Source organism: Argiope bruennichi, chromosome 8 (assembly GCF_947563725.1).
Source record: "Argiope bruennichi chromosome 8, qqArgBrue1.1, whole genome shotgun sequence".
NCBI classification, from domain to species: Eukaryota; Metazoa; Arthropoda; class Arachnida; order Araneae; family Araneidae; genus Argiope; species Argiope bruennichi.
The window spans coordinates 105435962-105452328 of NC_079158.1; the positions used below are offsets into that span (position 1 = coordinate 105435962).

At 28.4% G+C, this 16367-nt stretch overlaps 1 protein-coding gene across 4 annotated transcripts in view; it reads right to left on the bottom strand.

The window, feature by feature from the left end:
• LOC129981204 (muscle-specific protein 300 kDa-like) overlaps window positions 1-16367 on the bottom strand; it is a 293675-nt gene that overhangs the window by 59726 nt on the left and 217582 nt on the right. For all 4 annotated transcript variants that reach the window (XM_056091946.1, XM_056091947.1, XM_056091945.1 and 1 more), the window contains 4 exons: window positions 15904-16221; window positions 12447-13067; window positions 2037-2194; window positions 1434-1608 (listed from right to left, as the gene is read on the bottom strand). In XM_056091946.1, coding sequence (XP_055947921.1) covers window positions 1434-1608; window positions 2037-2194; window positions 12447-13067; window positions 15904-16221 — 1272 coding nt within the window. The remainder of the gene's footprint in view (window positions 1-1433; window positions 1609-2036; window positions 2195-12446; window positions 13068-15903; window positions 16222-16367) is intronic.

Consider the following 16367-nt stretch of genomic DNA (forward strand, 5'->3'; position numbering starts at 1 on the left):
TTTTAATCTGATTGAAATGAAAAAAATTAATGTAAACATCTGAATTTAAAACATTAAAAAAAATTCAAAAGAAATTTCAGTTGCTCGTACCCACAGATGGCACACATTTAAAATACTTATAACATGAAGAATAAATTGGTAAACAGCCTAATTATTAATAAATAATTAGTATCAATAATAATCCAGCAATTAATAAAATTGCTTAAAGAATATTTAAATGAAATACTATTAAAAAATAGAGAATTGTAAATTCTTTGAAAAAGATTATACACTATCTCAAATACTAAACAGATAATTTAGTTTACTATAAATAAATAAAAATAAAACAAATTATTTTAATTAAATGATATTTTTTTAAATAAATTTTAAACACTGAAATCCTCATTTTTTTTATAATTGCAATCTTTATCCAGTTGCAAAAATTTTGGGACCTCATCTAAGTTTGACAAATTTGTTCCAGATAAAAGAATATCAAAAATAGGAAAATAAAACAGAAAATTATACCACCATTTAATAATAAACAAAAAATGTAATACATAGATTTATTTGAAAAATATTAATAAATTATTACAAATCATGATTTTTCCTAAAATATTTTTGTTAATCAATGCAGATGATTCTGCAATATCTTTATTATAGAGTTCCATTAATAATGGAACTCTAATAGCCATTAATAGCATGAATGCTGACCATATCTGTGGTTAGGATTCATAGTCTAAGAAAGTCAATGCAAGAACATTCACTTATATACTAATATTATTCACTATTATGAATTTTATACACATTCAATTGTACGATTACAGCAGCAAAGCATCATTAAATAGCTGAAGTTATATATTAAATCATATCGATATCTGTTATCAAATGGATTGTTAAAACAAATACTCGATGAGACAGCAATAAATCCAAAATTGGATGTTATAAGTCCATTTAAATAAATTTTATAAATTAATGTAAAAGGCAAAGAAATTGTTGTTGAAATTGTATAAAATTTTTCAAGTTTAAAAAGTGGTTTGATAATCAATAATATAATCACAGTTAATATAAAGAAGATATTATGTTTTCTTATATCAAGTTGTATAAATTTTTAATTTCTTTGAAAAATGGATTATTAAAATCATTATTTCTAGAAAATAAAGTTTTACGGTGTAAAATGTTGTTTAAAAATATTAAACTTAGAAGTTGATAAATGCATGAATTTTTTAATACAAATTTATCATCATTCACACTGAAGGTTAACATATTTCCCTTATTTATACTTGCTTTTTACTACATTAATGAAGTTTTGGTTAGCAAAAATATATTCAGATTAGTAACTAATTCAGAAGAGTAACAAAATGTTCAAAATCAATCTTTCCTCTTTTTTTTTTTCTCCTTTTTTCTCTAAGCTAAAGGAAGTTTCAAAACTATTTACAGTAGAGAAATGTGCTTACTGTCATAGTCTGATCAACAGTGTCCAAATCATCAATATAGCAATCAATCAGCTTAATCTTTTCTTCTATTGTATGAATTTTTTCTTGAATTACAGTCACTTGTTCTTCCAAATCCTTCATGGCTTTATTTTCTTCGTGAACTTGTTTCAGTTTGCTTTCAATGTCACAAATTAACCTGATGAAAATTAAGCAAATAAATATATTCCAAGTTCTATTAATGATATAGAAAAGCAGGCACTGAAAACAACACTTTTTAAATTAAAAATAATAAAAAAGCAATATTTTAAGGGGAAAATGACAAATATATCTGTTTTTAAATATTTGGCAGATTTATGACTTGATTTTAAATTTAATTATGTTAAAAAATACATAATTAAATTAAATTAAAATAAATTAATTAATATTAAATTTTGTCATAAACAATTAAACATCAAAAAAAAATTAAAGTGGGAAATGCAATTGAAACTTATAATTTAAATTTTAAAAATTCAATTAAGTTAATGAGTAATCAATTTTAAATACATTTAAAATTATGTCATTAAAATTGGAAATAAACCATCAGAACTTCATAATTAAAAAAAAAAAAAAAACGAGCTAACTTACTTTTGATGTCGTTTGCGAACATCTTGCAAGTGGGTCTTGATTTGTTTTTGAGCCTCTGAACCATTCGGGATACTGTTCAAGTAAGCCAAAACACCGGTCGACAGCGACGTGAGATTGTCAATAGCACTCCCTACTTGCTTCACCTCTTCCAACAAGTTCTGCAATGTAGCAAAACATACCGTTCAAAAATAACAGTTACGTAATGACCACTTAACACAATTAACCAATCACAAAAGAACGTGGGCGGGCACAGCGTTCTGAACGCGAGTGATGGTTTTGATACTGAAACCAAAACAGGCACTCTAAAGGGGAACGTTTACAAAGTAATTTTCACACACAGTAAATAATAACAAAATTGCGATTTGTTATTTGGCGATAATATGGCTATCTAAAACACTAATCGCGATTGTACCCTCGGAATACTAAAATAAAAATTTCACTTAATTATCAAAGATTTGTGGTGAATACTTCGCCAGAAAATAAAATACTGATACTGGCAATCAACATTTATTTTAAAGAGTATATTATCAATTCCACAGTTTATTATGAATAATTAACGTAGCTCTAAAGTAAATAAAAAATAGCATATAAGAAAAATGATAATAATGTATTATAATGATTTTAATTTCGTTTCTCATCATTCTAACAAACAATGCACTAAATAAAACTGAAACGTATCACTTTAATACATAAATTTGCTACATTTCTTAAACCACTGATGATAAATATTTGGTGTCATTTGTTGATACAGTTCAAAGAACATATTTACATCGTTTTAAAGTTCGTACAACAACAATAAAAAAAAAAATGACGAAGCTTACTAAATTTACAAAATTATGAAATAAAAACAATATAAGATAATTCCTGAAAAATAATTTTTAATATACATAAAAAACAGAATTCCGGCAAAAAAACAAAATTAAAAAAAAAAAAAAGAACAATATAGAATGGTTCCTAAAAATAATTTTAGTAAACTTTTTTAAAAATAGACCACTCGCCCCTCTTCACTAATGCATTCAGTAAGAGAAACAGAACTCATCTTAGGAATTCCAAGAGTAAAATACCAAACGGAAAAAATATCTCGGATTCCTTATTTTAAGTGAAAACTTGTATAAATTTACTTATTCCATAAGGAAGTAATAATACTCTAAAGTAAGTCTTTCTAAGTGGAGGGGGGGGGGAATTTCAACAAAATGCGGAGCTTTTTTTACTGTTTATTCACAGAGAATTTTTTTTCCGTGCCCTTCTAATTCTCGAATTACATTTTCACAGACGAAACTAATATGACGCACACATCCGACGTGCCGACGTGAGGAAATGAAACAAAAGCCTGTGACATTGAAGACCTGAATCTGGAAGTCCGATTGAATAAAAGTTCCTGTAATAAGAGTTTTTTTCCCCCCCTCATCAATGAGAACTGATGAAAGTTATGACACGATGCATTCTAGAATCGTTTGGTAATAAAAAATTAAATAATGATGCTAAATTTATATCTTTATGTATATTATAAAATATTGCTAATTCGAAATTGATTATAAAAATTCTATTTATCTCAAAAATTTTTGATCAAAAATTTTATTTATCTAAAAAATATAATCTAAAAAAATGGGTCTTAAATTAACATATTAAGGCAACTATTACACTAAGAATGGCAATAAATATTCATTTTTAATGTTTAAAAATTTTAATGAATAATATACAATTAATGAACAAACAAATTATAATATATAAAACACTTATGATTAAAAATTTAATTTCAAGTATTAAATAAAAAAATAAAGAATTTTAACTAAGAAACAATTCATAATAACTGCATTACATATATCGAAATACGCAGTACAACTAGTATCTAGAACACTCAATAATTTAAAAACAATGCGAAATTTTAACTTTTAAATGGAAACTTGTTTTTCGAACTAAATACATTATATAATATTCTTAAAAATTAACTTTACTTTTATTTCATTAGTAACATATTTATTTGCACTGCAATTTTGTAAATTATATTTGATGAAAAAAATTCATATCAAATGCCGAGAAAATACAGATTTTCTAACAATATTTTCCAAGCGAATGCAAAAATAGATTGTTTTTAGGATATTACAGAAGAGGCATATTTTTTAAGAATTATTTTTAAATACAATTTTTTTGCGTTTTTCTAGTTATATAAAGAAGAACTCTACTGACCATATTCTTTCGAACTCTTTGGTATTAAAAATTTTTTTCTTAAAAATTCCTATGGCGAAATTTTTAAATTTCAAACTTCATTCAAATTAATCTACTTCTTCTCTACATATACAAAAATATAACAGCGATTGAATAGTTGGTCAATAATACTTCGTTGGCAGTTCAATTCAATTACTTTTGAAAACAAAACAAAACACGATTAATCACCAAATTACGTCATAAAGACATATTTAGGAAACATGATTATATAAATAATTTACTCTGGCCTGTTTTAAGGAATTATGTTTTGAAATCCAAAAATTTTGGAGATTTTTTTTCTCATTGATTACACAGAGCGCTAAATTCATATGTATTGCCATATTATTTTCGATAGAATCATCGAGGGCTTTATTTTCAAATTTCTGCTTATATTTCATAATATGTATATTTGTATATTCTCTACTTATTCAATATGTATAATTTATTTTATTATTATGATTATATTTATTATTATGATTTAGATTTTACCATTAATGCTCGCATCAGATTATATTTTACCCCCGAATTTTATTCCGAATATCAAAGTACACTTTACGATTGATTTGTTACATTAAGTAATATTTGGAAACTTAACAAGAGATATTTTGTGAAAATCTCTCGAAATTTTGAACTTCGCTCAAGTGACAAGAAAAATACCAGAACAGAATCCTATTTTCAAAATTTTCACATCTAAACAGTGGACGAAAGTACGCCCCCAACATGCCTAAATTCAGTGTGCCTTAATCGAAACGAGACTCTGCCACAAGGCCGGCCATCTGGGAGGTGCGGTGGATGCTATACACCGGGCCTCGCGATTGAGGGGCCTCAACAGGATCAAGAACTAAAATAATGTCCTGAACGGTAATAGCGGGAAGGAACAAAGAGAGGACGAAATTTAACTGGAAAAATCGATGGGTTTTGAAATATACGTAGTTTACAGATATATTACAGTTTAGTGCAAGTGTGCAGCATATTATAAGCATAAAGTACGGTCATTTATCTCAACTACTAAATTAAATTGCATATATTACTTTGATAATTCATACTTTAAAATGTTTAATATTGTTAGATCCAATCATGTCCATGCCAAGGAAATATCCCTCTGGGTATCAAGACTGAGTGTCAATCAAAAGAAAATTAGCAGAATAGAAAAAAAGAAGAAAAGCTATATTTCAAAAAGTTATGAGGATATCTGTTTTCATGTCAACAAGTAGTTTTGGCAATGAAATTGCTCTGACTTCAGAAGTTACAATTCAAGCTTAAACTGGCAAAGAAAGTTTGGCACAAACTACACAATCTTGCAGTGAGTGTAGAAAGTGAAAAATCTTTGAAGAACCATATTTTATACAAATATGATTGAATCAGAAAGTAATGACGAAAATGGCAATAACAAATATGATCTAGAGAGTATAAATGATCTTAGTTTATGGCCAAGCATTATGAATGATAAGTTTAAAATATTTTATGTTAAAAATAGACCTGTCAACACAGAGGAGTTCTTGCTAAGAATGCAAAGGTAGATCATTTTCCACTACTTACTAATTTTTTAAAAAAGTGCCGATTGGAGCAAAGCAATTTTGCAACTGACTGATTTATTCAAAAACGCGACTCGGTATTTTGTTTTGCCTGTATATTATTTTCCAGAGGAAATGAAAAATCTACATGATTTACAGTTGTTATAATAACTGGAGAAAGCTATCAACTGTAATTCAAGATCATGAGCGTTCTATCTGTCACTTAATTCATTTATTGCTTGGAAAGAGTAGCTGAAATGACTAAATTTATGTTCCTCTATTAATAAAACAAATCAAGTTAATATAAATACGGAAATGAAATGATTTAAATTACCATTTTAAAGAATTGTAGATGTGATTATATTTTTAGAATGTAATAATCTTCCACTTCGAGAACACGGAATAATAAGAACGCCTAATAACGGATTTTTTAAAAAGTTTATCGAATTATTAAGTAAATACGACTCTGTTCTTATGGATCAGAATTAAATAAACATGCAGTAGTAATTTGTGTTCGTTCTTGTATATTTTTCGACTTTGCAAAATATGTAGGGCCCCAATTGGTTTCTTGCACCCGGGCCAAATCATAGAGAAGGCCGGATCTGATCTACCACAGACATCGGATCCAATAGAATCTTTAAATATAAGCCAACTAACATGCAAGCATTTATTTACACATATTGCTTTCTCGTATGCGTAGTACAGAGAAAGTATAATGATCGTCAAAAAAGTTGAGATTTTGACGAATCTCCACGTTTTAGGCTTCCCTGAATTCGAAAAACACATTTTTGGAAAATGGCCATCTGTCTCTCTGTCTGTAACAAAGATAACTCAAAAACGCTTTGAGCTAGAAGGTTGAAATTTTGTATACGGTTTTTATACCAAATTTGTAGATTTCGATCAAATTTTGAGCTAAATCCAATAGCAGGTTGATTGTCTGTCGATCTGTACTTTCAAAAACATGTAAACGCGATAATTCAAAAACTTAATAACTTAAATATATCAAATTTGGTAAGGGATTTTGCCACTACAAGTGTAGTCTTGTGACAAATTTTTACTTCAATCGGTTGGGAAACACGCGTCTAAAACACTAATTCGATTTTCTGATAATATTAACGGCACGATTAATTACCAAGCAATGACACATAGATTTAGTAAAAATGCTAAATTCAAGCCAAAATTAATATTTCGTAAATATTGTGAGCTAATGCCATGCAAAGCGTTCTCTGGAATGATAAGTTTATTAGAGAATATGCGAGAAAGTTTTTGAAAGACCACTCCTGTTGTTTTTTTAATCAAGATTATTTCATACATTTTAAATACATATTGATATATATAAGATTTTTATAACATCAAAATCGGCGATTAACCAACTAAACTGTTTGAATTCAAACACGAAATAATAAAAGATATTATATCTAAGTATGAATTAAAAAAAAGATAGTAAATTCAAATATAATAAATATGCGAATGCTTTATACTTCTTCAAATAATATCGGAAGAATGACAGGGAAAAATATTTGAACTTTTAAGAACACGCGAAATAAATGAATGACCCACAAATCCTAAAGCAAGTTTCAGTTCAAATAGAGCTGATCTAATATTATTTTCTATAATTAGGTGGCGTTATTGAAAAGAGGTTGGCTCCATAAAAATACTCTAAAGACTTTTAATTCCAAAAGTTGGCGAACAAATGCAAGTAATAAAAGCTACTGATATCAGAAATGCAACTTGTTATTATGAAAGACACGCGCTTTTGCGAAATCTGACAAAGTTTATAGGAGCATATTCACGGCCAAAAGGCCAAGGTCTGTAATCGTAAAAGGAGCTAGCTTTAAACGAAGAGAGGGAGGGAGGGATCTAACAGAAGACAAGATTGGCAGAAGAGGGTGAACGGGGAGCAATAAACTAGTTAAAAATGAGAAGACAAACTGGAATTCCTTGATTTTGTTCCATTGCGTTAAGAACTATTCCTTGATCCATCACCTCTTGATTGCTTTTACCTTTTAAGTCGATGTTGACATGGCAGATCAAGAAAGAAATTCCGTTTGCTATTTGGTTTTATATAAAAGGCGTTGAGCTTTTTATATCGTGAAAAAAGACAGAATTATGGTGTGGCATCACTTGCCCACTTTCTAAGTGAATTTCTTCATAAAATTTTTTTATGGTATCAATACTTATATTAATTAAAATTTCGGCAGAAAACATTTTTAACGTATTAAAAACAATCATTTTAAACAACATTTTCAGCATCTTAAAAAAAGAGCTAAAAGTAATGAAGCACCATTTTTGAAATTCATGCTCAATTTTGATGATTTTCTAGTCATTTCTAGTTGTGATGAAATTTTGTTTGAAATTTAAAACAAGATTAAATAGATTAGATAAAGATTACAAGATTAAATAAAAAACAAGATAAAATAGATTTCTGAAAAAAAAATTGATGCAAGGGAAATCTTTCGGATCCATTAAGTACAATTAAAATAATGTAAAACTTCTTAAATGCTTTTTAAAAAATAATTATTAAAGTCAGTTTGTTCGCATATCTGATAAATCGGAGATTTTTTTAGATGCGTTCTCACTTTTAAAATTTTGCTAGAAGAAAAAGTCATCGTAACCTAATTCCTGATCCTAATCGTACATTTATCCAATAAAAAATTTACTGAGATATTTTAATTAATGATGCAATAAAGGAATTTCATGTAAGGATGTTAAATAATAAATTACAGGACAAAATTCAAAAGTTATGAAAGGAGGAAACAGACATTAAATAAATAATAAAATGTAAGCAGATGATCGAAGTACAAGACAAAACAAAGTTGCCTGAGGCTCGATTCCCCACATTTTCACATTCCTACATTTTAACCAGAGGATGTGGAGCAGAATATGCTATTTTAACCCCGTAAAAGTGATCTAAAAGTGACCTAGTTTTGTGACTTGAGATTTGTACGGGTACACGACAAAAGTAGGGGTTTAATAATGGGGAAAAAAAAAAGGCTAGAAAAAAAAAAGAGTAACAAAATAACATATTAACTAACAAGAAATTTAAAGTAATATAGTTATTTGACAAATGTCAATAAAATTATCACGTTTAAAAAAATGTTTTTACCTATTTTTGGTGTAGTAATGTAAGCATTAAAAGAAAGAAATATCGGCAGAAAATCATTCACATTGGAAAAGTATTGATCTTACTTCGTTAAAAAAACAATTTTAAAGACAATGATTTTAACTGTACAATGTGATTTGCATTTTAAAATAAAAAGGCAGAAAAGTGTAGTTTTTGCAATTAAATGACAATGGGTTATGAAATTTAAAACAAAAAAAAAATATGCAATTAATGAATCATATGTTTTTGGAAAAAGGCAAAAACAAAAAACAATTAAAATAATTGAAAATATTGAAAGAAAGGAATTGGGGATGGAATCATGGATTTGGGGATGGGGGGGGGGAGAGAAATGAAACTAAAGAACCAAAGTTAGTTATTAGTATGCCAGAGTGACAGGAACGAATGCTAAGCTGATTCAGTAGTGTAATGACCACCTGTCATTTCATGTTATTTACTTGCAAATAAAGGATGGAACTTTGTCAAGAATTCTGCACTATAATTTAAATAAGCTTACTGAACAAATATATTGAAGTAACTATGAATAAATTATAGATTACTCGAATTGTTTAAAAAATTTAAAAATTAAGGCAAAGTAAATTAAATTAATTTATTGTATAGTTTTGGAAGCAGAATTTATTAATTTTTTCTTCTTTTTTTAAAAATCGTACGAATTGATTTCCTACATTAAAGCATATTTTTGGAATCGAATACTGGAACAAATGGTATATATTTCCGTGCTGATTATATATATCTTATACATCCCATTTATTATAAATTTTTCATTTGCAAAACATTTAACCCTCTACTCTAATTTTTACAGAAATAGAGAAGAAAATATTGAATGCTTTTCAAGAAAATTTTTCGATCAAATGCGACACAATGGAGCTTGGCTAATTAAAAGTTTTTAATTTAAAATTTTCAGTAAATGCAAATGTTTTTCTCTGGTTACCTGAATTTTCTATTGTAAAATATCATTACTAATTCGAATTTTGGTTAATTTCATTCAAAACAATTTGATTAGTTCGTAAAAGATTATTCTTTATTTTTAAATAGATTTCATTAAGTTAAATGGAACGTGTGATTTCAATTAGTTAAATCCTGAATGACCGAAACAATTTTTCAATGTCCTTAATATATTATTGTATAATATATTCAATAAAATACAGAAAAAAAAAAACAAGATAATATTTTTTTTGTCTTTTTTTTTAAAAAATTGAATATTTTTTTAGATGTCAATTATTCTATTTATTTTAAATTTTACTCAAAAAAATGTATTCTTTTTTGAGTAAAATTTATAGCTTGTAAAATAATACAGATTAATTACAAGAAATTATTTATTACAATTAAAACTTAAATTTTTTTTTAATTCTTTAAAATTATTACTATTTACAAAGAACATCTTTTACCGATTTATTAAATATGCATTATTTATCGAAATTGCTCAGTAAGCGTCTATATTTACTGACATTTTTAGATTTTAAAAAAAATTGTTGTTTCCTTTTTCTTTATACGTTTTCAGACACAGTTTTACTTTCAAGGCCCTTAATTTATTGCTGTACAATATATTCAATAAAATCCAGAAAAAAATATACAAAGTTTTCGTCTGTTTTTTTTGTTTTTTTTTTAAATTTGAATACTTTTAAGCTGTCAATCATTCTATTTATTTTAAATTTCACACAAAAATTATTATATTCAAAGCGATGAATATAGCTTGTTAATTTGAAATTACTTATTTACTATAGTTATTACTTTAAAATTCTTTAAAATTATCATTATTTACGAAGAATATCTTTTGTTTATTTATTAATTATGCATTATTTATCAAAATTGCAATAAAAAATCAATATTTATTGCCATTTTTAGTCCTCTTGCACGTTTCCAAAAGCAGTTTTGCTTCATTCCATTAAATGGATACATCGAAATTTTATTATAGTCCTGCCGGCTTCGAGGTAGACACGTTCTACAGTACCCATTCTGCGGCCTACGCATTTCAGGTAGGCGAATAAAATGGTAAAAAAAAAAAAAAAAAAAAAAAAAAAAAAATCCATTTATACACTGAATTGAACCGGAAGGGCAAGACCTCCACTGACAGATTACAGTTTTTCGGGCACCATTTTTTATAAATATTTCGAAAGCTTTTAAAAAACTCTGAACTTTGCTTAAAATCTGATAAATCTTGCTTCATGTATCCTTACTTTTGACGCTATACTATAGGTTATTGATATATTACTAATTGTAGCATTCTTGGCAGCTCTTAATTACATTTTTTTCCTTTTATTTGAACTAACTACGGAAATCTTCAAGATGCAATTGGTGAAGACGGGATTATGTATCATTTTCATATGAAATTTCAAATAAAACATATACATTAGACTTTTTACCAGTTAACTGTTTTTACCGAGTATACACGTCATGGAGAAAGTACAACATTTTGCGTTATGGCGAGTTTATTCAATGGCATTCATTATAGTTATATAATAATTGTTTAGTTATTTTGAAATTAATTAATTAATTATATATATATATAACATATTTTTGGTTTAAGTAGAATGCAGGTTCGAAACAGTGAAGAGACTGGTATTTTTAATTCCGTTTTATTCTCTCTCGGGAGACAAACATGATTATTTACAAGGCATAGCGCGGCACAAAAGCAGAAGGCAAAAAGAGACGAACAAATGATCACTAGTCTTATATAACGTAGGATTTCTGGCCAGGCGTCAATTCAATACACGTGGTGACCTTTGACACCTTTTCAAGGGCAACCGAAGATATCACTTTCTCTTGATACGTAGTACTGATGGCGCATTACAGAGGAATTAATTAAACCGAAAGTGGAATTGGATCACGAAATAAGAGAATATTTTAGAATGAAGTTACGATGGGCTAAATTAAGATAAAATCTTGGAAATTAATTTGGATTAAATTAAGAGTTTAAAATATCATTACATATATGTTTATGACAATTTTAATATGCATTCTCCGAAGAGGTCGAAACAGTTAACTGGTTAATATCTCGAGAGATATCGGACTAGCAAACAGCCAGATTTATGGAGATTAAAAACGTATTGAAACAGCATTTGTTTATTACGCAAAATTTAGCAAAACAAACTTTTACAGAAAACTGTTCAAAACTTATAATAAATATTATAGAATATAATTCAAAATCTGCAGCATTCTTTATTTCTCACCAAGTTCAAAATTTGAATGTATTATTTCCCATTTAACTATTTTCAATTGTTCTTCTGAAAATGCCAGATTATAAGTTAGATCGGAATGATGCATTGTCAAATTATTAAGACAGTACAACTTATCTACGGCATATAGGAGCAGTTCATCTTCAATTTTGGTTTTACAAATAAATCCTAGATTAAATCTAGGAACAATTAAATGCTGACGAACATTCTAAAAGCTATATATTCGATCTTGATATTTCTTTATCTATCAATTATATACTAAAATAATAAGTACGAGCTTTTGATTACAAAAATATAATCATCATTCATGCATGGTTAAATTAAAATTTCGTACACAGCCAAGAATGTTGTGCTCAAAGAATACATATTTAAGAATAAAGGAAGAAAACTTTACCTTTAAACTATCTTCACTGATAGTTTGTGACGCCATTATATCTTCCAATTTTCTTTCACAGGTCAATAGCGATGACTGTATATTTTTGTCTACCTCGGAATATACCTCCCATTGATTCAGAATATCAGTCAAAGCAGAAATTTGACTCTCCAAGGAACACAAATGATCTTGCCACTGACTATTGAGGCTGGACAGTTTATGATTGATGACATCGGCTGAAGCCATGTTAGCTTTTCGATTCAAGGATCGTGCTTTTTCGTTCAATTCATTGATCAAAGTTTGATTTTTCTGCATTTCTTTGAAGAGATTGGACAGCTTTTTAATCGATGTATTCAGACCCGAGATGGAAACAGGTTTCTCTGCCGGAATAGGGGCTTTGATGAGATTCGAAACTTTTTCAAAAAGTTCTCTGTACTCCTTCCATAAAATGCAATCTATCTCTACTTCAGTGATGACTTTGTCAGCCGAGTTCACAACCCTGAAAAGTGTTTGCTTCAGAGACTCAATTTCTGCTTCCAAGAGAGAAACTTGATCGTCCAGCAGAGTTGAATGGATTTGAGAACCCAATTTCTGGATTTCAGACAGTTGGTTTTCGTAAGTGCTTATGTCGGAAAAGTATTTCTGTAATTAAAAGATAAATATATCTTAATATTAATTTAACATTAAAATATAGAAACAGCAATGTTACAAAAATTATTGGACTTTTAAAAACAAAGCACAAAAAATAAATAAATAAATAAACTCTCAAAAGTAGTCAATAAGTGAATATTAATGATTAATACTTAAATGTTGCAATATAATAAATAAAATGAACAAATTTCTGTAAGATTTGGCGGAAATGAAAATTGTTTATTCGCAATTAAAAAAAATACCCAAGCAATCCCCGCAAAAAAAAAAAGCTTAAACAACGCCGTTTAATCATGAATATAATAAAAATACAGGTATTTTTGACTTTTTAAATTGTTAAAATATAATAATATTGTTTTTACATTTTCATATATACGATCTATTAGGGTTCCCATAAGTTTCTTTCCTATTTCTAGTATAAAATGAATACACAATATTTACTGTTTAAGATATTATTTATTTTATTATATAAGAATCCTTTTGCTCTATTACCTTTTTTCATCTCTCAGAAAGCCTCATTATGCCATCTTTCCAAAATTGTTGTGTTTTGGAAAAGAAATAATCCTCGAGGCGCGCTTTTATTTCGCTGGTGGATTTAAAGTGCTTACTGCGAAGAATAATTAGTTGGAGCGAGATCTGGAAAATATGCAGGATGCGGTAAAACATCCCAATCAAACTGTAAAAGCTTTTCTCTTAAGACTAATGCAATATGTGGTCTCGCGTTGCCGTGATGAAAAACAACACCTCGCCGGTTCATTAATTCTGGCCGTTTTTTTTTGTTGTTGTTTTGGTAGCTTTTAATTGATCCAGTTGATGGCAGTATTTCGTAGAATTTATTGTTTCACCTTGAGGAAGGAGCTCTTAGAAAATTACACATTTCCAATACCACCAAATGGATAAAAGATCTTTTTTGGAATAAAGTCACGACTTTGCGACAGTTTAGAGCTCTGGGACGACTGAAACCGATGACATAGAAGGCTAATAGATAACAGATAAGCCTGCATGTTTGCACAAGTAGAGCCAGATAAGGCCATTCATAGCTCGATGAGAAAGAAACTATTGGGACACCCTAATATAAAGAAAATATTATAATCTTCATACGTTCAGATTTTGTATTTTAAAGGGAAAAAATTAGACACGAAAAAAATTTTGAACATTATTTTTTCCCCCCGATGTTCTAATAAGTAACTAGGAAGATGTAAACACTCATAATATTTTCTTACTTTATATAAGAAACAACAATGTCGCCATTGACCATGAAATAAATAAGTGCATAACAAAGCCTAGATAAAAAGGATCCAAATGCGAAACATTGCAACTCAGTATTGAAATTTTGATCCCTCTTTATCCTGATATTGCAAATGATGTAACAATTAATAATTCTGTTACTCATATGGCACCGTCGTATTCCAAATCATTCACAGCTAACTATGAAAAGAATATCAAATGGTTTTTGACTCAAAATGTGACCATGAAATCATCTCGAGTTTACAAGAGTATAAGCATGATGGGGAATCATGTTACGAGGAAGCAATTAGGGACAATTTCTCAGCATTATTAATTCTGCTAAATAAGGCTTGTTCATACAAAAGAATAAAGTGAAGGTCGCTAGATGAATAATTAAATTATTAAAAACAGTTAAAAGGCTAGACAGTTGCGGTTAAAAAATATTTACGTCTGTCACGTAACATAGAGCAAAAGCAGAAACGTGCTTAAAATTCATTATATTCAAATTTAATTCAAATTCATTTTAAATCCTTTACATAAATAATTAGCAATATTTCTAAGAAATAGGCACTAAAGTAACAAGGGACACACCATTTTATTCATTGACATTCAAATACTAAATTATACACGAGTTTTCATTCTAATAGTGGATCTAAGCTAAATTTTAACTGTTAGAGACTGGTATATAATATTTCCTATTGAAAAAATATGCTAAATGACCAGAAATTTGGTGATCAAGGGCCAAGGGAGGGTGTATAGATGTTCAGAGTACCCGTCTTAGGAAACGTCATTTGAACACAACTTGAGTGCTTATTTGCCCCTTTTTTAAGAAAAAATCATCCGATGAAAGGGAACAAAAACAATACCATGCCGCAGTTTACATTGATGGTGAATAGATGCGAAAAAAAAAATCATACTTTAACCCTGGAGCCACTTAACTTCTTCTATGCCACAGTAATTACATAAAAATAATTTATGTAGTTTGAGTCAATAATTGTACTAATGATAAAATTACGATAATGAATCGTATATCTCATTCATCCTAATAAACATATTTAGTAAAATATTTTTTATCCATTAACATTTTAAGTTAAAGAAGTTTTAGTTTACTGCTATAGAACTAACCGAGTTATAAAGCTAGGAATTTCATTATTTTAAACTAATCAATAATAGTCTTGAAGAAGAATGATGGGTGGATATTCTTCGAAGCAGACATTAATATGATCCATATCAAAACCCCTTCATGCCTTGATCTGTTTTTGTCGCTCAGTTAGAACATTCTAAAATATTCTGCCAAGAACATGCCTGGAAAACTGTTTAGAAATTCAGACAATTAAATTAATTTATTTAAGAATTGTATTGAAATAAATTACAATGACTGATTAGTATATGCATTTATTGACTTAAACCATATAAAAATATAGCATTATGCTAACTAGAATTATATATCTCTAATGGTTGGAAATTAACTATTGACTACGATGAAAGAGAACACACTGTATTTTAAAAACGTTCACATTCTTCTCATTTTCAGTTTCAATATTCAATTTGCACTCTGCAGATTTCTGATATAATTAAAAAATAATAATACATTGTATTTTACCTGCAATTCTGCGTAAGTAGAATCAATACTTTGGAAGTCAACGCCATTGGATGAGACATCAAGCATTTTTTCTGCACCTTCCAACCAAGTATTAAGACTATCAGATATCTTCTCAAACTCTTTTCGAACTTCATAGGCAGACTTCAGATACTGGAGTTGTTCATCCATAGCCAGGACAAGTGTTTGTTGAAATAAGTTGCACTCTTCAACTTGTTCCATAAATGATCCTGGAAGACTTTCCGTCTGAAGCTCCGCATCGATTTGGTTGGTAAGCACCGATGCTTCACTCAGCCATTTCTTTAAGTCTGATGCTAAGTCCTGAAAAATTCGAACAAATATTTAACGCAGTTATGATAGTCGGCGATCACTATCATATTTTATATTCCGTAGAGTATTCAGAAGTGTCAAATCCTATTAGCGCAAGATTACTTATAATATTGAAAAAATATTTTCACTATATTGTA